General features: G+C 48.3%; 7 protein-coding genes across 7 annotated transcripts; 4 read left to right on the forward strand and 3 right to left on the reverse strand.

Annotated features, from left to right (window-relative positions):
- Positions 1-579: 579 nt before the first annotated feature.
- On the forward strand, positions 580-3,617 carry GGS22DRAFT_186862 (DUF221-domain-containing protein; the record flags this gene model as incomplete). Its single annotated transcript, XM_047964515.1, has 7 exons — positions 580-618; positions 733-786; positions 853-950; positions 1,013-2,214; positions 2,274-2,659; positions 2,734-2,755; positions 2,812-3,617. 7 exons carry the CDS (start codon positions 580-582, stop codon positions 3,615-3,617), a joined length of 2,607 nt encoding a protein of 868 aa, XP_047820623.1.
- On the reverse strand, positions 3,478-6,255 carry GGS22DRAFT_117585 (P-loop containing nucleoside triphosphate hydrolase protein). The gene is made up of 4 exons (XM_047958136.1): positions 4,295-6,255; positions 3,994-4,240; positions 3,711-3,916; positions 3,478-3,613 (listed from the first exon to the last, which is right to left on the reverse strand). Exons 1-3 carry the CDS (start codon positions 6,152-6,154, stop codon positions 3,720-3,722), a joined length of 2,304 nt encoding a protein of 767 aa, XP_047820624.1. The 5' UTR covers positions 6,155-6,255; the 3' UTR covers positions 3,478-3,613; positions 3,711-3,719.
- An 881-nt stretch (positions 6,256-7,136) lies between these two features.
- GGS22DRAFT_199148 (uncharacterized protein) lies at positions 7,137-9,038 on the forward strand. Its single transcript, XM_047966247.1, has one exon. It carries the CDS (start codon positions 7,566-7,568, stop codon positions 8,988-8,990), a length of 1,425 nt encoding a protein of 474 aa, XP_047820625.1. The 5' UTR covers positions 7,137-7,565; the 3' UTR covers positions 8,991-9,038.
- Positions 9,039-10,743, reverse strand: GGS22DRAFT_117646 (P-loop containing nucleoside triphosphate hydrolase protein). The gene is made up of 2 exons (XM_047958137.1): positions 10,642-10,743; positions 9,039-10,575 (listed from the first exon to the last, which is right to left on the reverse strand). Exons 1-2 carry the CDS (start codon positions 10,668-10,670, stop codon positions 9,165-9,167), a joined length of 1,440 nt encoding a protein of 479 aa, XP_047820626.1. The 5' UTR covers positions 10,671-10,743; the 3' UTR covers positions 9,039-9,164.
- A 551-nt stretch (positions 10,744-11,294) lies between these two features.
- On the forward strand, positions 11,295-13,110 carry GGS22DRAFT_158686 (P-loop containing nucleoside triphosphate hydrolase protein). Its single transcript, XM_047960683.1, has 3 exons — positions 11,295-11,569; positions 11,624-12,543; positions 12,595-13,110. Exons 1-3 carry the CDS (start codon positions 11,431-11,433, stop codon positions 12,967-12,969), a joined length of 1,434 nt encoding a protein of 477 aa, XP_047820627.1. The 5' UTR covers positions 11,295-11,430; the 3' UTR covers positions 12,970-13,110.
- A 368-nt stretch (positions 13,111-13,478) lies between these two features.
- GGS22DRAFT_199152 (uncharacterized protein) lies at positions 13,479-15,206 on the reverse strand (the record flags this gene model as incomplete). The annotated part of the gene is made up of 1 exon (XM_047966248.1): positions 13,479-15,206. One exon carries the CDS (start codon positions 15,204-15,206, stop codon positions 13,479-13,481), a length of 1,728 nt encoding a protein of 575 aa, XP_047820628.1.
- Positions 15,207-17,276: 2,070 nt separating this feature from the next.
- On the forward strand, positions 17,277-18,450 carry GGS22DRAFT_117657 (SMAD/FHA domain-containing protein). The gene has a single exon (XM_047958138.1). The coding sequence runs from the start codon at positions 17,395-17,397 to the stop codon at positions 18,298-18,300; it is 906 nt and encodes a 301-aa protein (XP_047820629.1). The 5' UTR covers positions 17,277-17,394; the 3' UTR covers positions 18,301-18,450.
- The last annotated feature ends 1,474 nt before the right edge of the window (positions 18,451-19,924 follow it).

The following is a 19,924-nucleotide window of genomic DNA, read 5'->3' on the forward strand; positions in this document are numbered from 1 at the left end:
GGCAACTACTTAATTCGAAAGGATGCTTTGATAATTGAATATAGAATAATAATCAAAACAGCAATACGGCGTGTTTTCGGTTATGAATAACACGCAAGTGCGCAAGAAAATAGTCCTAGATTAGCGTTCGCATGGTACCCGGCGTGCTTGCGATATGGAGAAAGGAAGATAAAAAAAGGGGGTGGGTTGGTTCAATCAAGAAAAGATTATTATCATTGTAAGGAGTTATCTTTGTATCGAGCTATCTTAGGCGACATATTGCATAACGTGTATATCAGCCACTTTATACCGCACAGCCCCATTCCTCTCAAGCCTCATCTACTCTGTACTTCGTACGAAGATCCATAAATCGCGTCCAGGTTGGAACCTACGTCATCAGAATCCTAAACTTGTAAATATAATATTACAACCACCTACAACTACGGCACTGCCTTCACGACCACCAAACCCCAGATTCTAAAGTGATAACGAAATCATCTTTTCTTTACATGGATGCTATCATAGTGTCTCAAGTTTTAAAGCCTTCAATCTTCCGTTTTGGTAGAGTGGGGTTTCGGTTGAACCAATCATAATGCGAAGATGGAATCTCACGAAGTCTTGAACGCAATGGAGGCGAAGGTCAGTATGAACATTATGGCGAAGTCATCATATGCATATGAGAAGTCTTGGCTATATTACTCCCATCTAATACCCTGTCACTCCTATGCTGAGTCTAACATATGCTCTCTATAGCCAAAGGGCTCAGCGTCTCTTGCGGCTGTCGTATCTGCCTTCGTTCCCACGTGGGTAAGTGTATTCCAAGTGTATTCTATACATGATCTTCATGCATTATGTTTTAGCTAAAGTTACAAGGTAACGGGCCTCATTTTTGTTTCGATATTTATCGTCATTCGTCGTTGGTATCCCAATATCTACGCTCCTCGCACATTTATCGGTACCATACCAGAGAAGTTAGTACCGACATATCGTGGACCTTCTAGCATGCCACTAAACATAACATAACATAACATAGAGACCGCACCCCCTCTGTGGGCAGGTCGTATTTCAATTGGGTACATACCATGCGAAAGGTTCCTGATAAGTTCGTTTTATATCACCAGTCGCTTGATGCTTACCTGTACCTCCGATTCTTACGGACAACTATCTTCCTCTGTCTTGTTGGTTGCTTTTTCACATGGCCTATTCTCATGCCTGTAAACGCGACTGGTGGTGGCTCCTCCACAGAACTTGATAAAATCGGCATTGGCAATATCCAGAAAAAAGGGCATTTTTATGCCCACGCCGTAATGGCTTGGGTCTTCCTTGGTTTCGTTATGTTCACGGTCGCTCGCGAACGCCTCTGGCTCATTGGACTTCGTCAGGCCTGGACCTTGTCAAAGCCTATCGCCACCCGCCTTTCATCCCGTACCGTTCTGTTCTTATCAGCGCCGAGAGATGCACTTGAGGAGAGCAATATCCAACGATTCTTCGGTGAAGGGGCCTTGCGCATTTGGCCAGTAACGAAGGTCGAAGAGGTAGAAAGTCTAGTATCGAGCTTGACGTCTAACATCGAGCATCTCGAGACAGCAGAAATGGCACTCATACGTAAAGTCAATAGAGAAGGGAGAAGACTTGCAAAGAAACTCCCACCGCATGATGGCAACCTACGCTACGAGGAAATCATCCCCGATTCAATTCGGAAATCCATTAGGCCAAGACATAAGCCAAATGTTACCCCGCTCAATGAGAAAGTCGATAGTATTGAGTGGCTACGCGACAAGATCAAAGAAGACGAAGCGAAGATCGAAGATGCAAGAAGACTGCATGAAATCGGCGATACTAAAGGAGCAGCAGCTGTATTCGTCGAGTTTAAGACATGTGCCGAAGCTCAGAAAGCATGCCAAAACGTCGCCTCCAGCAACCTTTTGGCCCTTAATCCTAGGTATACCGGTCTTTCACCACACGAGGTCATATGGAATAATCTTCCCATTCCGCCTGCTCGTCGCATATCTGAAGAAGGCACTGCCCTAGCAATTGTCATTGCTACAATAGTCTTCTGGTCTATCCCGAGTGGTATTATCGGGTTGATTTCCAATATCAGCTACCTTGCTGATACCTATGAATGGTTGAGTTTCTTGAAAAATCTACCAAGCCCAGTAATTGGTCTTCTATCTGGTTTGATACCACCGCTCGCTACAAGTTGGCTAAGCAAGATGGTACCAAATATATTTAGGTGTAAGTGCCTACCCAATTACTAGAGACCATCTTCAAGCAGCTTTCTAATAAAACTCAAGATATATTTAAATCGTTTGGCAGTCCTACGAACACTGCCGCTGAGCTACGCGTCCAGAAGTGGTATTACATATTTCAAGTAACACAGGTTTTCCTCGTTACCGCAGTCTTCTCTGGGGCAGCGCCGGTGGCCAAGGAGCTGATGGATAGAGTAAAAAACCCCACTTCAGTGCCCGAGTTATTGGCAAGACAGCTTCCGAAGGCATCAAATTTCTACTTGACGTATTTTATCATTCAGGGAACTACCTCTGCTGCTGATAATTTACTCAATTATTCGGATCTACTTTCATATCTCTTCTGTGGTTACCTCTTTGATAAAACACCACGCCAGAAGTTCAACCGATACACGAGCATGAAGGGAATCGCGTGGGGAAAATTGTTTCCAAAGGTCAGCATAATTACTTAGTAAATTCGTCTTGATTTGTAAACCTGTGCTAATTATACACCTACCTACCTATACAGTTTGCGAACTTCGCGATCATCGGTTAGTTCGCTGCGTTCTCTCGTTTACCTATTATTTAGTTCACTCACGTTTTGCAGCAATTTCCTACTCTTGCATCGCACCGCTAGTCCTCGGTTTCGCGGCTATCGGGTTATCACTCTACTATTTCTCATATCGCTACAACCTTCTCTTCGTGATCCAACCCAAAATAGACACCAAAGGCCAGGCTTACACACTAGCACTCGAACATCTTCTCACGGGCGTCTACATCTCTGAGCTATCTCTTTTAGGCCTTTTTGGCTTAAGAAAAGCCACCGGGCCATCTATCATTATCACAATTTTATTCATAGTCACCGTTCTTTATAACATGCTAATGAATAAGTACCTCGCGCCTCTCGAGAAATTCCTACCATCTGACCTGGCAACCCTATCTGAAACAGATGACGAGTCGACGCCACTTCTATCATCCGCGGAGGAGGGGCAGGTACAGACGAATTCCCATATCCAGCGTCTCGGTCAGCGAGCTCATGTCCCGCCAAAGGTCGCGCAGCACGTACTTGACCCAATAGCGCGTTTCTTCGAGCCCCAGGTCTTCGCTTCCCACCAGGCCATGAGAGCATGGCTTCAAGAAGGGGATTCCTACGAGAACGAAGGGGACATTCCCGTATACACAGAAGAGCAACTAGAGAAAGCGTACTTAAACCCGGCACTCACTAGCCCTACGCCCTTGATATGGATCGCTAGAGATTCGATGGGAGCCAGTCGGAACGAGATTGCGGAAAACGAGCAGCGTGGGCTGAAGGCCAGTGACCAGGGCGCTTGGCTCGATGAGAAGGGTAGGCTTAAGTGGAGCGCGGATGATTTCGGAGAGGTGCCGGTTTGGAAACAAGGTATCATTTACTAAGAAGGAGATGTTGGAATAAACGCAGGTTTTGAGTATCATATTTCGTTGCTTGGAAGGATAGACTACTAGGAGCAAGTAGTGATTCCTACCTACCCTTTCTACCTAGGTAGCTTCTGGGACACTATAGGGCGCGAACCTAATACCTGGACTGTCACAATCCTCTTCGAGGTAAGTTTCCTCTTCGGGGTAAGGCGCCTCTTTGGGGTAAGGTGGCTCTTCGGGTGGCTCTTCGGAGGTTTCCTCTTCGTCGTATTCTTGCTCTTCGTCGTATTCTTCCTCATTGTTCGCTTCTGTGTCGTCTATAAGATTATTAGCATAAATCCGCCTAGATGCTCACTCTTACATAGGTAGGTAGGTTCCTAGGTAGTCATCTTACCATCTGCGCGCCGATGATGCTTGCCAAGGCGCTGTAGCTCCGTCATTCCACTTCTAAGGATTTCCATCTTACTCGTAACGAATCTGCGTTCATCCGCCGTCTCCCAACTTTCGCCGGCAATCCTGCCCACGACGTCGTCGCTGAGGTCGAACACAATCTCCGGAGTAAACAGATAGGGCAGCTGTGAGATTAGCGAGGCTTCGATTGCGAGATTGCTGAAATCATCTACGATTTGCTTCAACGCTACCTAGTATCTTACGATTAGCCTCGAGTCGCTTTTCATGTGCGACGGGGTACTTACCTGGTAGTAGGCCTCCATCCAATCGATTGCCTCCGAACTTGCCAATGTCTCCATGTCTTCTTCGATATGCGCGACAAGTCTTTTCAAGAGCACCTCAGTGTCTGTGGTATACTTAGATGCAATCCCCGACTCCCGCAGACCGTCCTCTAGACGTTTTCTAAACCGACCGGCTCTAATCTTCTGGACGTTCTGCGTTAGGTAGTGGTTATATGTGATGGGATGCCCGTCTTCGTGAGGTCGCAGCACCTCGTCTACCTTCTTTCGAAGCTGGCGGTTGAGCCGATCTAGGGCGTCGTTGATCAGCTCTCCCCAGAGCTTTACTTTGGTGTCCTCATCGACGACGTGAGTTAGTACCGCGTTGACGGTGAAGTCGACCGCTTCGAAGATCCTTTTCGAGAAGTCCTCTAACCAACATCTCCAAGGCACGCATTGCTCATGGAACAGCTCCCCGATTATTAAGGGGTTGTATGTGCCTGGAAGCTCGCACCCACGGGTCCGCTTCATTAAATGTTTAGTCTGTTCTACATACTTGCTGCGTGAGACTTGATTAGGCTTTAAGGACGTCTTATTGGATGCGTCACTTAACACCACAGGCTCAGATTGTTCAACTATCTCCTTAGCCTTCCCATCGCTGCGCATCTTGTCAGAAAAGTCGGTTAAGGTATTCTGTACGACGGCACGGAGACGTCTTTTATACCCCTCCTCTAACCGGGCATTTCCGAAGAACTTGTCCTGGTAGATTCCATCTTTGGCTTCGGAAATGAGATTCGAAAACTGGTGGCTGGCATTAAGCAAGAACTTGCGTTGCTCTGCGAGAGTACTACGAGCCGTGCCGAGTTTTTCAAGTCTCCTGGTACAGTTGTCAAGTTCTCTCTGTATCTCCTTAAGAACATCCGGTAGTTGATCGAGGATCTGGTCCTTGAGCACCTCACTCAGCCGCACACGCAGACTTCCGGCGCCTTTCTGGGGCCGAGGCAACCCTGCCCAGACGCCCTCGTCGAAGAACGCCGACTCCGCCTTATCCCGCTCTTCGTTTGTGGCATTTCTAGACTTGAAATCGCGATTTCGGATGACATGCCATCCAAGTCTAAATACGACATCCTTATTTTTCACTAAATTGAGGTATTCGCGTTCGCTCGCAGAACCGACATCAAGCGTATCCGGCTTCGTGACGAGACCCAGTGTTCTAATGCCCCAAACATCGATCTCCCGCGCAAGCTGCGTAACCTCCTGCAAGGCGAAATTACTCTGGGCTGAAACAACAGCGAGGATGATACTCCGTGGATTTTTCATGTAGGAGAGCACAAGCGATTTTACGATCACGGCGTCTTCGGCTGACTGCTCTTTGTTCCCGGCGCGGAACAATCCCGGTAGGTCAACGATAGTCAGATGTGGCTGCGTCGGACCGGATAGCTCGATGCGAAGGACATCCTGGCAGAACGTCCTGCCTCGATCGGCGCCGACGCCCATCGCCTCCTTGGCTTTATCCACGAGAACGCCGATATTGTTCTGGTCGGGGATCTCGGAATACTGGAACTGTTCGAGGCGAGCTCGTTCTTCCTTCGAGCGGTCGATTCCAGGGGAAATGGAGACGTGACATTTCTCCTCGCCGTTCTCGCCGGTATGTCGCAGGATCAATTCTGTTGCGAACCGCGTGCACAGGTTATCCTGCGTCGGAAAGGTCATGCCTGAGATGGCCTGCAGAACCGAGCTCTTCCCGGAGGACTGGTCGCCGCAAACTACTATTTGAGGGAGGTTCACATAACGATTGATTCCTTTGGATCGTAGCTTGTCGATGACATCCATCAGCGTCTTGTGGTCCTTGGACTGGAGCGGGGTGGCTGCTGCATGATTGGCCATCTTGAAGAGTCGAGCGGTTGTGAAGGGGATGATGTTTGGAGTAGTGATTACTCGAAAGACTGTTGAGTAAACCCGAATTCTGTATAAAATATGTCTGCGCTCCGGATGTGCTTATGTATCTAGTAGCCTAGTAGGTATGTCCCAGTTTTGAGGCTATCTACCGGCAAGTCCATTTTATTCTCCATTCTCAATCATTAGGCAACTATCGACGATTAATGCAGGCTGCCGTGAGGTTGCATGACAACGCCACATCAGACGTGCACATTTCATGAGCAAGAAGCCAGCCTGCTTCTCGAGTAAGCGACATGTCACTTTCGATGTAACACATAACAAACCAACAAACAAACAGATTGATGGAAATTAAATGTTGGTTGGCTAGGCTGCTCCCGTTGGAGGCGTTCTGACAGTATCCGCGATTTACGCCTCAACGTTAAAGCCTGCTTCCGAAGGCGTGTTTGATAATGCAAACGAGGCGCCGCCATCTGCGACCTCGCTAGGCCTAATTGACCTGCCCACCAGCAGGTCACCAAGCAATTCTTTTCTTGGTTCTTGATTACCCCCTTAGCTGGAGGCCGGTCACACCCCTGTCATCGGTATTTAGACCTGAGATGGCATCCTGTAATATGTATCCATAACACGTAACGCAGCACGAGTCAACAAAAAGCAGGCAGTATTGTGTACCTCGTCGAGATTACGCCGGTCGGCGAGAGACTATATGTGCGACTTGCTGCCGCTACGACCTATATTGTATTATTTCCATTGTCGTGAGTTGTATGTCGCTTGCCTTTGATCAAGGTAACTTACGTCGACGGCGTTGACAAACACGTCAATGCGGCCGTGCACCTTGGCTACGTAGGAACTCCGTTGTTCACGTCGACTAAATTCACAGCTATTTCCAGGCATTCCGAATCATCTGAGTACGCAGTGTGTTCTAAGTCCGCCGTCTCTTTGGCGGCTTCAACGTTCAGATTGGCGCATATCAGTACATCGTCACCTAGAGAAGCCAGTCGCAGGGCAACCACTCGGCTAATTCTACCACCTATTATTCATCAAAGCTATTTCGTAGAGCGACTTTTCAATTAGAGACATCGATTCGAAGCAGGATGCATACCGGCTCCCACCACAACAATAATGCCTTTAGTTTCTATGCTAACTAGTATTTTCATAGAGCGATTTTCGGCTTGGGAAATATGGAGAACTGTGCCGCATCCAATGGAAGCAATACTGAATGAAAAGGACAACTTCGCGCTTTTATTTCTACGATTACACGTGAGATTGCTTGTCTCACTACTCCGAAATACGTCTCGAAATCTATCCCGAAACTCCAAACCAGCGTTGCGCTACCGAATCATTAGCTAGAGCTTTACCTACCTTAGGTATATACCCGGCCTTGCCCAGTTAAAGAGGAATTATGGCCTGGCATGAGACGCAACAGAAAGGTGTCTTTTCTAGGCCAATTGGAGAGAACGAGGCATACATCAAACTAGTTGGCGATTCCGGATTACCCCTCAACCGCGAGCACTGGGCCATCAACGCAACCGCCACCATCATCCCAACCGGGACCTTCGCGTCCACCGACGCCGCATCTCGATTCCCCACCGCATGGGCTCACCTGCGTTTCCAACACCCAAGCCTCGCAGCCGAAGTCAGCCCCGACGGCGCAAACCTCACATACATCGTCCCAGCCACCACCGCCGCGCTCGAAACCTGGGTATCGCAGACCTTCAGCGTAGCGTCCACCGCACACTCCTCCACCGACGTAATCCCAACCTTCAAGCCGACACCGCACGCAAAACTAGTCTACATCCCGCAATCGCACGAGCTCCTCCTGCACAGCACCCACTGGCGCACCGACGGCCTCGGCGTCCTCCTCCTCCTCGACGCCCTGCTCGCTCTCGCCAGCACCCCCAACCCTCCCACATCCTCTCTCCCCTGGGGCACCGAGCCCGCGCGTCTAACGCCCAGCATCGAAGTCGCGGCCTCCATCCCGCTCACACCAACAGCAGAACAGAAGGCTCGTGCCGCGGAGTTAGTCAGCACGTTCGCGCATGTAGCGGGGGGAGTGGGGCTCCCGTGTCTCGGGTCCGCGGGGACGGGTCCGGGCGGAACGCGCAGCGCCGCGGTGGTGTTTAGCGCGGAAGCTACGGAGGGGGTGGTGCGTGCTTGTAAGGTGCGTGGGGTTAGTGTTACGGCGGCTGTGCATGCTAGTGTTGCGGGGGCGAACTACGAACTCGCTGATCCTGACGGGTATGGGGGAAAGGGGGAGGAGGAGAAGAGGCATTACGCGAGTACGATTCGGTTTGGGCTGCGGCCGTTTCTGGCGGAGCCGTTTTCGGGAGGGGGAGGGGCTGCGGGGCTGTATACGACGGGGTGGATGAAGAGGGTTGAGGCGCGGGACGGGTGGGGGGGTTGGGTGAGGGAGTTTGGGGAGGAGTATAGGGGGGGTGTTACGAGGGGGTTTTTGGATGCGCATCGTGAGTATGCGGTGCAGTTGGGTGAGCTGTTGCGTGGGTTGGGGGGGAAAGAGGGTGCGGGTGAGGAGGGAGAGGGAGGGGTGAGGATGCCGAGTGATGTTGATATTAGCAGTATTGGGGTTGCGGAGAAATTGGTTAAGAGGTTTTATGGGAGTGAAGAAGCTGGATTTGAGGTTCGCGCGGTGGGTGTTGGAGTTGAGATTCTGTCGAGACAGGGGGTGACTTTCGTCTGGACTTTTCGGGATCAGTTGAATTTGAGCGTGGTTTATAACGAGGCCTTCCATTCGGCGGAGCAGATGAACCTATTTGTCAACACGGTTAAGAGTCAACTATTGAAGGGTTTGAGCTTGCAGGATGACTAAGGACGGGGTCTAAGGGGTTACGATTGAAGCTCAGGGGCTTCCCCTATTTTAGGGTTACACACACTAGTCAGGTATGTGCTACACTGCTATGTACCTCCTAGCTAAGACGCTATTATAGTGAATTCAACCCCTATATAACACCGACTGTCAACTCCCGGCAACACATTGGCCAACCTAATCTACATCTGAAGCCAAGGATATCATTGACTCCGTTGTTGGCGGTGGTTCCTCCTCCCTCGTATACGGCTTTTTACTAAAATCAAGCTTCGATGCACCGCTCGCCATAAGTCCGACACCAGCAGCGATGAGACCTGGGTTGATCAACAGGCCACCCCCTACTGTAGCCCCTATCCCTGCCAGGATACTCAACATGGGAACCGAATTCTTCTTCACTAGCATTTTCCTCCTCTGGCGTCTCATCTTCTTATCTAGGTCCGCCTTACTTTCCGCTAACTCTGCTTGTTCTTCTTCGATTTGCTTTCGAAGCTCTTCGTCGACTTCGTCCTCAGAATCGGATGTGTCTGAGAGCGTATCGGCTTGTGAGAACCTCTCGAGCTCACTCTCCCGCTGGGCCTCTCGAAGTATTTCCATATTGGCCTTCTCCTCTTCTATGAGCCTTTGGTAATCATCTTGGCATTGTTTCATCATTTTCATCATGAGTCGTTGATCCTCTTGAACCTGCGCAAGTACTCTGCTGTACTCCTTGGTCTTATCGTTTGCGAGCTTCTCCAAGCTTGTCTGGATAGTTGATTGCGACGACTCGATGCTTTCTATCTGTTTTCTCGTCGCATTTAACGTCTCTTGCAACTCGAGTGCCATTTTGTTGTTGCCATCCCGAAGTGTTTGGCGAAATTGAGATGTTATGTCTCGAAGATCGTCTTGGTGTTTTGCTAGAGCTTGGACAAAAACATCCTGGACCGCTCTCCCGACCTCGGTATCGTTCAGATTTATTCCGTCATCCACCAACTCCTGCTGTATCTTCAATACGATACTACCATGCAAATCGTGGAGGTTTATTAGATGGCTGATGGCACCAAGAGCAGACTCTTTGTCGCCCGTCCATCTCATGACATGGCTTCCCCCATCTACCAGCGATCCCCAGAAGTTTTCCGTGTTTTTCAACTGGTCCTCGTTACAGAAAGCCTTCTGGAGCAATATCGCGTCTTGGTCAATCGAGTCCCACATGGAAGATGTTAACACTACTCTCGGGAACGCATGTATGCCACACAGCTTTCGCAATATATCGATGTTCTTGACAGAGGACCCAGATACCCGGTTGTCGGTTATGCGGTGCAAGTAGACAACACCAGCCAGATTGAGTTTGTGACGATAAACTTGGGCTAGTACAAATGCAATATCCTTTAGAACTTCGGCATTGGAACGGTAAGTATCGTCAAACCCAGGCGTATCCATAAGGAACACGCGGCGTCCGTCGTCGTATTCCAAGGTGAAGAAGTCAACGCCCGATGTGTGGGAAGTGAGGTTGTGACCAATAATATCAACATCTTCTTCGAGAACGGTAGATATAAATGAGCTTTTCCCAGAACCCGTTATTCCCATGACAAGGATGACCATATCGGATTTCCTGTTGACGCAGATAATTAGTTAGGAAGAGGCGATCACTGGGGGTAGTCTAGTACTAGACACTTACCTGATATTCGAAAATCCGTAGTTCTCCATGGTAAAAGCTTCCTAGGTATCATACCGCACTGACTACTAGGTACGCAACAACAATCTTGAGTCCACTGAAGACTGCAAACCAAGACATCCATCAATGTTTAGACTCGCTTAGGTGCCAGTATCTATAAAGATTGATGCCCTTGGTCTACTAAGCCATCAGGGGTCCATAAATCCATGTTGCATGGATCCTCTCAGCCTCATTAATAGCGACCTACTTACTTAATAATCGAACAATAGTCTACCTATAACAAGTTGTCAGAGTAACTGTGTAGGATGGTCAATGTAACTATCTCCAACGAATAAGAACCGCCCTTGTAAGGAGTACCCAATCGCGTACAATCCGAAATCTTCAGCGCCAGAACTCAGTTTCCAAATGCAGTCTTCGACACATTCTTCTGTCACACACGGCCCCCAATACTCCCCAGCACTCAGCTGATAGCACATTTACAGCCGCTTCTTAGCGTTGAAAACTGGTGATGACTGCATATCTAGCGCAATTAGGGTTGCCATAGCGCCTTCTGATGCACGAACCCCCGGCGGTATCTGCATCTGAGAAGCAGGCTGCGAAAATCTAAAATTAAATCGAATTATACATAGTTCTCCCCAAGTCCCTATATTGGGACATGATGGAGAGGCATTCTCGGCGCAACACATGAACAAAACCGACTTAATTTCTAATCTCATCTCTCATCGCTAGGTAAATTACCTAGGTACCGACCTATATTCGTATATTTTCTAGAGCAAGATACAATCGAGCACCATGACGCAATATCCTCATTCGGCTAGTAGTAACAATGATGTATTCATTGCAGTCATGGGCGTTACCGGGGCTGGGAAGAGCACGTTTATTTCTCATTGTACAGAGAATCAGGTAGAGATAGGGCACGATCTCCAAGCTTGTAAGAAAAAATATCCTGATCCCCACGAGTAAAGTTAAATCTAATATCCTCGAGGTACTCAAGGAGTAGGAGTTTACAAATCATCGTTATTCCAGAACAGAAACGTCTACCTCGTCGACACACCAGGCTTTGACGATACGAACCGTACAGACAAGGAGGTCCTGAAGGAGATCGCCATCTGGCTGGGAAAGTCATATGAAGAGAAGATCCAGCTTAGCGGTATTATCTATCTCCATCGAATCACGGATACCAGAATGCAAGGATCTGCGAAGAAGAACTTACTTATGTTCAAAAAGCTATGCGGACCACAAGCCCTTAATCGCGTTATCTTGGCTACGACGATGTGGGAACGGCTTCCCAGCGAAGACATGGGCGTAAAGCGTGAAAACGAACTAGTGAATACAGAAGAGTTTTGGGGATGGATGACACGGCAGGGATCAAAAGTTCGACGGCACCACAACACGGAAACTTCTGCCAAGAATCTTCTTCAGATCTTCGTGTCTTCTACCAATGCCCCTATTAAGCTTAAGATCCAGGAGGAAATCGTCGACAAGCACAAACAGTTGAGCGAGACAAGCGCAGGTATCGAATTAGATAGTGCGCTAGCTCAAGAAAGAGAGAAGTACCGAAGAGAGCTAGAAGAGATGAAAGAGGAGATGAAGGAAGCCTTAGCCGCCCGTGATAACGAGACAGCTAATATTATACGGCAAACCCAACAAGAAGTCCTGGATAAAATCAAGAACCTGGACCGCGACCGACAGGAACTTAGGGTGTCTTTCGAAAAGATGTACCAAGAACGTGTTGCACAGCTTGAAGGTCAGTTGCACCAGCAACACGAGGCAAATCAGAAGATGCACAGCTCTATGCAGGAGATGATGGTATCGATTGAGCGAGAAAGGAGAAAAGTCAGGGAACCTCAAGCGAAGCAGAACGAATTTCGGACCCAAACCAACAGCTGGACACCACGATACGAGGTATGTAACTCAACGATGGATACTCATAAATCTCGATTTAACCCGTAATAGAAACCGAAACCGAAACCAAAGACACCCGCTAGATCCGCGCCATATTCCTGTCTGGCCTGTAAAAAGGGATTCTGGGATAAGGAATTGCTCTTCGAGCACCTCGAGGAACGCGAACGTGCTGGGAAATCGCACGCAAGAGACATTAACACCGGAAGGCCAGAGACGTTGCGCCGCAAGGGCCAACCCCTCCCAACCGCGGTTTTGCTTGGGTCACTTTTTACATGCCTAGAATGCCACAAAGGCTTCACGACTAGAGATAGCCTCTTTGAGCATCTTGAGAAACAGGAGCGGATGGGAAGATCGCATGCGAGGGATACGCGTACTGGAAGACCAGAAAGATTAACGCGACGGAAAGGTATTAAGAACCGCTCCTAAGAACCCAACTTGTGATTTATAGGTAGGTAGGGATAGCGAGCATTCTATCACTAATGGAATTTTTTCCTTGCCGAGGTAGTCTTTCACGTTGATATAGGTACTAGCTAGTATACCTTAATAAGAGCAAATCATATCAAGTCGTCAATAATGCACAGTTCAGCTACTAGTAGTCCGGATTTAATTTCATTGCGACTTTGCCATTTCAGCTATAGAAGAGTCTAGAGGAGACTCGTACATGCAAGGCTCCTCCAAGCCAACAAGCAACAAGCCTATACCTAGGTAGCCAAGGCGATCCCTAGGCAGCTTCAAAGCAAGAAGAAGAGCAAGACTATAGAGAATTTCCACCTATCCTTCTGCAAGATCCACTCAACAGGACCATTAAGCCAAGTATTCCCCCTTTTTCCTCATTGATCCCTATCCCTCTCTTCAGTAACCTATCGCGCGGTCCGAGTCTTAGAAGAAACTGCTAGGCGATGTATTATCGCCAGGGGAAGCATCATTACGAGGTGCTAATCGCTCTCGTACTCTAGTCCCAGGTCACGCATGAACTCCTCGATGGGCTGGAAGTCAAAGCTTATCGTGAGATTAGTACCCTCGTGGTTCGGATAGACTCTGAGAGTCGTATCGGCGGCAGCTTCGGCGGGGTCACCTGGATTTGTGTCAGGTTGGCTAGTGTTAGGGTGGCTAGTGTCATGATGGTCAGTGTCATGATGGCCAGTGTCGTGATGGCTAGCATCATGAGGGCTATCGTCGGGATGGTTGTTGTCGGGGTGGCTGGCATCGTGATGGCTAGCATCGTGACGGCTGGCGTCGGGATGGCTATCTTCGTGATTGCTAGAGTCATGATTGCTAGTGTCGTGATGGCTGATGTCTTGATGGCCAGTGCCATGGTGGTTAGTGTCGTGATGGCTCGCATCGTGGTGGCTAGCATCGTGGTGGCTAGCATCGTAATGGCTGGCATCTTGATGGCTAGTGTAGTGATGGCTGGTGTCGTGATGACTAGTGTCATGATGGCCGGCGTCAATATTCTCGGATGGTGTAGAGGGATCACCTACAACAGTCTTCTGGAGGCAGTCAAAAGTAAGCTTCTTCGGAGGACTTTTGTGCGGAGCCTCTGTGATACGGGGTTCGCCACCAGAAGATTCTCCTAAGGGAATATTCAAGGGGGTCTGGGTACGGATAGGAATCGTTCTGACAAAGCCATCGTTGAGATCACGACGGGAGGCACCGGGATCACCGTAAAGAGCGCGAGCAGAATTATCTTGTTCCGCAGACTGGTCCCAGAGATTGCCCATCTGAACAGCCGCAAGATTACCCTGGCCAGTTGTAGGATATTGGGGTAGATTCGCGTTGGCGAGGGGACCAGAGGAGTGCGCGATGAGAGTGCCAGTTCCAGGGTCAGTGTAGCTAAGACCCGTGTAGACATTCGCATTAGTACCATGATAGCTCGTAGTCATACCACTGGGATGACCCTGGTAGAGAGTATTGAGTCCGTAGTTTTGATATTCGTGATGAACATCACCGGGTAGAGCACCAGGGAGGCCTTGAGCCAGACCGTAGAGGGGATTTGCAGCACCATGACCAGGTTGCACTAGACCACCGGGATGAACTGGAAGAGCGGGTACTCCAGTAGTAGAGAGTGTTGCAGCTGGTCTAGCAGCTGGTCCAGCGGGGGCTTCGCTATATGCCGACATAGTAGATCGCTCGCAAACTTGATCCACGAGCATTTGTACTTTGCCTTGTTTCCATCTTTTGTTAAGAGCCATCTGGTCTTCCTGGGATCGCTTTGCTAAGAAGCTGAGAACTGAAAGACCCGTTCCTGGCATCTCCTGGTATAGTGCTTCAAGGATCATCGGCTCCAAGTCCGGTCTGACCTGAAGCACGGCACCAAAGATATGGGCAGGACCTGGCTTGGTTGCAAAGCCTTCTGAGCGATCTACCGCGTACTGGTAAGTACAGACTCTGTTCTTTCGAGCGCAAGTCTCGCACTTCCCGAAGACACCGCTACAACTGAGCGCCCCCTCAGCACATTCCTTGCACACAGGACTAGATCCCACTCGTGTGCACTCTAGCTCCCCCTGGACACAATTGTAACAATGGCTACCAGTACAGCACTGTTTCTCACGTTTACACTGGTCACAAGAACGAGAGGTTTTTGGTTGTGCTTTATTCTCATCGGTCTTCTTCTTGTTCGCGGGCTGACCAGTGATACGCTCCCCTGCCTTACGCTTCGGCATTGTGAAGGTAATGGTAATAAATGGGCTAGGGTTGGGTCTTCAGATAGTTATCTTGGTTGCTGAGCGTGTTTGGTGCTAATAAAGGCTGGTCAAGGATCTATGAAAGATCGAAAAAAGATGTTTTTGTGGAAAGGAAAATCTTCACAGAATTATTTCCTACCTACCTAGATAATTCTGCTAGTGTCTAATAATCCGACTTCGAAGAATTCTGCCCTGACGGAAGTAACATTTGGCCAATGCTGTGGTCGACGGCTAAGACGGGTGCCATAAGAGCATAGACGACATGAGGATGTCCGCATTTTTCTAAATATACGGAGTCATCCTCTGTCTTATACATCGTGAACACCGGACCGAGTCGGATGGGGTTTTGGGGGACAGGGGATTAGGGAGCTAAGAATTCATCTACACTCCTCCTAGGATTTGCTATCTTAGTAATGAGAACTAGGTAGGTATGTTTTAGTTGTTTAGAAAATGTAATAGATCTCTGATGTGAGCCAACGTTGTGTTTGACTCAAGGTGCCTACAATTTAAAGGGGTCAAATTTGACCCTAGGCACTCAAGTCAAGTCAACTAACTACAACATGTAACTTAACGATAATTCTTAAATTTATTAGATACATAGGTAGGTAACTACTAGTTTCTATTCTTGAGAACTATATTATTTAGAATGATTCCTAATATCCCTGATCCAAGTATAAATCAAGTCAGCCTCCTTCATGGACAAGTACCTACTAGCTCGGGTTTAAGGGTTGTACAAAAAGCGGCCCCTTTTCAGACCCCCATCTAAGAACATTCATATTTGGGAAAGGTAGGTAGTTTATGATTTATACCAATGGAATACTTTCGTCATCATGACGCGTGCGAACGAAGCTTTATCAGTAGCATTTGGCAAGTAGGAGGCATATTGATATTTAATAACCTAGAAGGCGACGACGACGACGATATGGATGAAAGGGTGGGCGATATTAGCAGTGATTGGGTAGGTAGGTAGTAATTAGCTGGTTCAAGCTTCACCGCATGTACTAGGTACTAGGTATACATTTACTTTCTATAGAACTCTTTCTCTTCTGCCTTAGCAGGAAAACTTTCGCTCAAGCATTAGGATTCTCAAGAGGAAATGCTTACATTGCACATCGCTGCGCAAATCCTTCTATGATCGGTGCCTAGGGCATTGCCATGAGGGTGACGCGTATTTTTGTGTTGGCCGTATGTTGATCTGCACATTTACTAGACTGACTATTTGAAGGACGGTGTTACGAAATTTGCTTCGTGGTTGTGCCGTCATGATTCTTTTACAGACACATCCATGGATGCCTGTAGCCATAGTTGGGGAAGCCATCGCAGTGTTATGAAGCCTAGTAGTAATGATTTTCACGCTGAATCGGTGCTGATCTCGTAGATGCTTCTGCCTGTGGCTTAAAACGCATATTCCATCACCGAACGCCTGAGAACCGTAGTTCAGCAACCCAGTTGATGGATTCCAAACATATGTAGACCTTGTGGTGGTGGCGGGTATGCACGAAAAGAGGAAATATTTCTTCATATCTCTGGGCAAGCCGGAGAAAACGATGAAAATGACGGAAGCGATTTCGCATCGCCTGGAGGCAGTGTAATACCAGGGACACGGTGGGAGCCATCATGCGCAAGCACAGAGGATGTATTCCCTGAGGGCAAAAATAAGAATAATCAAGGTACGAGTCACTATGTGACTCTTCCAGAGATTAAACTGAAAAGAACAGATACTACACTTGATCTAAGCCAAAAGGCAAAGAGAGCTGAGGAAAAAAAGAAGAGGAAAGGAAGTGAAAGAATTAAGACGCGCGCGAAGAAACGTTATGTGGTGGCAGTGGGTGGGGCACAGTGTTTTTAGCGGGGGCGGTGAGGTTAGACTGGCAGAACTTTAGGTTACCTAAGAACAGTCATTATGGGCGGGCGACACTTGCTGTAGGCACCTTGTAGGGGTCCAATACAGCTGGAAGTCGCGATAGGCGGCTGTAAAAAAAAATAATTGGTTGGTACCTACCCGCTAAACGTCGTAACCTAACAGCTAAGTAAACCTCCGCCTCACCAATATCATAATCCAAATCCGTGACCGAAACTTAATCCACGTCCTATTCGCCTCATAAATTTACAGCTCTAAGTGAGCTGAAGCTATTCCTTGGCGTTCTTTCAATCCACCTATTCCGACATGGGTTACGACGAATCCTCTCCAGACAAGCGACGAGCCTCACGGAGCGATGGAGAAGATGCTTACGAACGTGACAGGCGCAGCCGAAATACACGTCGCGATGACTCGAGAAGAAGATCCCGCGACAGATCTGGAAACAGAAAACGCCCCCGACGTTCACGGTCCCCAATCGATGCGCCTCGGCGTAGATCGACATCCCGGGACCGTGACCGCGGTAGACGAAGCGAGCATAGACAGAGACGCCCACGCGACTACGACGATAAACATAACGAAAGAGGCTCGCACCGCCGCCGGGCACGAGACGACGACCACGATGACCGAGACCGAGGTGGCAAACAAGTCGTGAAGCGAAATGGCCCACTGCCCTCCCAAGCTGATTCATTTGCTGTCACCCAGGGCGAAGAACCACCAAAGCCAAAAGAGAAACCCAACTATGGGAACACGGGCGCATTGGCCGCTGCTTCAAATTCAGTCATTCAATCGGATGGATCTAGGATAGTACTGAAGTACCACGAGCCTCCCGAAGCCCGCAAAGCATCACCGAAGGACCAATGGAAGTTATTCGTATTCAAGGGCGAAGATATCGTCGATACCGTACCCCTTAGTAGCCGTAGCTGCTGGCTAGTTGGTAGGGAAATGGCCGTGGTAGATCTACCCGCCGAACACCCTAGCATCAGCAAACAACATGCTGTTATACAATTCCGATACATTGAAAAACGCAACGAGTTTGGCGACAAGATTGGTAAAGTGAAGCCATACTTGATTGACCTAGAAAGCGCCAATGGCACTATGCTCAATGGGAAGAAGGTGCCCGAGAGCCGATACCTAGAACTTAGAGAGAAGGATATGGTTCAGTTCGGCCAAAGCACCCGCGAATACGTACTAATGCTCGCCCCGAAGGACTAAGGTTGACAGGCTGCCGAACAAAGAACACGGTCCCTCGTGTCAATTACACATGAGCTATTCTTGTTACGCTATTCTGTGCAACTACGCCGTGTGTCCGGTTAGGGTAGGGCAAATGATGGCGCAGACAATCACAAAATCGACCTCAACCGGCCTCACCTTGATGCTAGGCATTGAACCCCTAGCTCCTCATGTCAACGTCTTCTCCACTTTCAAAATCATAGCAGCAAGACCTTCTCACACCACCAGTTCGGCATTGCCTTGTATCTCTACCAAGGGAAGATCAAAGTGGCTATTATCGGCATGTCCAATGAGGCAGTGCCTAATGACGTTCCACACCCAAGTTCACGTTTAGTGAGAACTGATCAATCTACTACTTCCTATCCCGAGACCAAGAATCGGCTCTTGAGGTTGAAAATTTTTCTCTCAACAATCACGAGTTTGAATCTGAATGCGGGTGACGGTTTTAGAACGTCAACTCGCAAGGTGTATAAGTGACATTTCACAGTGATATCTCATTTCTAAAGCACCATGTTTCGGAACGCCAGAACCAACATCTCATACTTGAGCCGAAGAATCGCCTGGGTTTCGTAGGACAAGACGTGAATGTGCCTGGCAGATGGGACTGTGACGAACTGGGAAAGATCGTAATAGCTGATTGGAGCTCCCTAACCGCTGCCTATCCAATATAGATTCTATAACCCCCTTACCTGAAGGTTGGTAGAATTTCTATATTGCATACGAACGTCGAGAAACCCTCGATGTTACACAAACTCGATAGGCTGTCCCGTATCGAGATTCGTAGCGATAAAGAATTGAGGGGCTCAAATCCCGAATAGCGATTATATTACTTGATAATGCAACGTCAACATATATCCATGTGAAACTCATCGTGCTCGAGACATGTGAAACCTTCAAAAGTTAACATGTTGACATCTTACCAGTCTTGTATTGGATTCTGCAAAAAAGATGTTGGTATGTAGGAATGTTCACTAAAATAGAAGTTGTCAAAGTTGTCGAAGTTGTCTAAGTATAAAAGTTCCAAAAATTCGATGCCGGCCATGCAGCTTACCGAACTTCGGAAGTAACGGGACCTTGGTACGTACGAATAAGCTGTGCAGGCGGAAGCAAGCCAGCGGCACATATCGCGAACCTTAATCCATGTCTCCCGTACGTAAGATAGTTCTCTGGAGAATAATAGCGTTAAATAAGTTTTAAAGTACTCAAAATGCCTCGAATGACTAATAACATAATACAAACGACGATACAAACGTTTATTTTATTTTAAATCACACGTCGTTTGCTAACCCTAAAGCTTTTTTTGGTAGTACCTACCTAATAGTCAGTGCCTATACCGAAGTCTGCCCTATCTGATGTCAACTAAACTTTCGGTACGGCCGTGACAGTCCACTACATAAAGTTAGCGCAAATATTAAAGTTAAGCTTTAGTTTCGATGCCGTCCGTATTCCTGGGACGGATAAGCTATTGTAACATCGAAGGTTTTTGATATGCACAACAGGTACGGTACACTAGGCAGCCTTAAAGGCGACGAATGGCCTGGCCCACAAAGTTCCATCCATCTTCAACAAGTTAACCAACACGATTGTGACGAAGGCAATTCATCCA

The sequence above is a fragment of the Annulohypoxylon maeteangense genome, assembly GCF_022496945.1.
Source record: "Annulohypoxylon maeteangense strain CBS 123835 unplaced genomic scaffold GGS22scaffold_5, whole genome shotgun sequence".
NCBI classification, from domain to species: Eukaryota; Fungi; Ascomycota; class Sordariomycetes; order Xylariales; family Hypoxylaceae; genus Annulohypoxylon; species Annulohypoxylon maeteangense.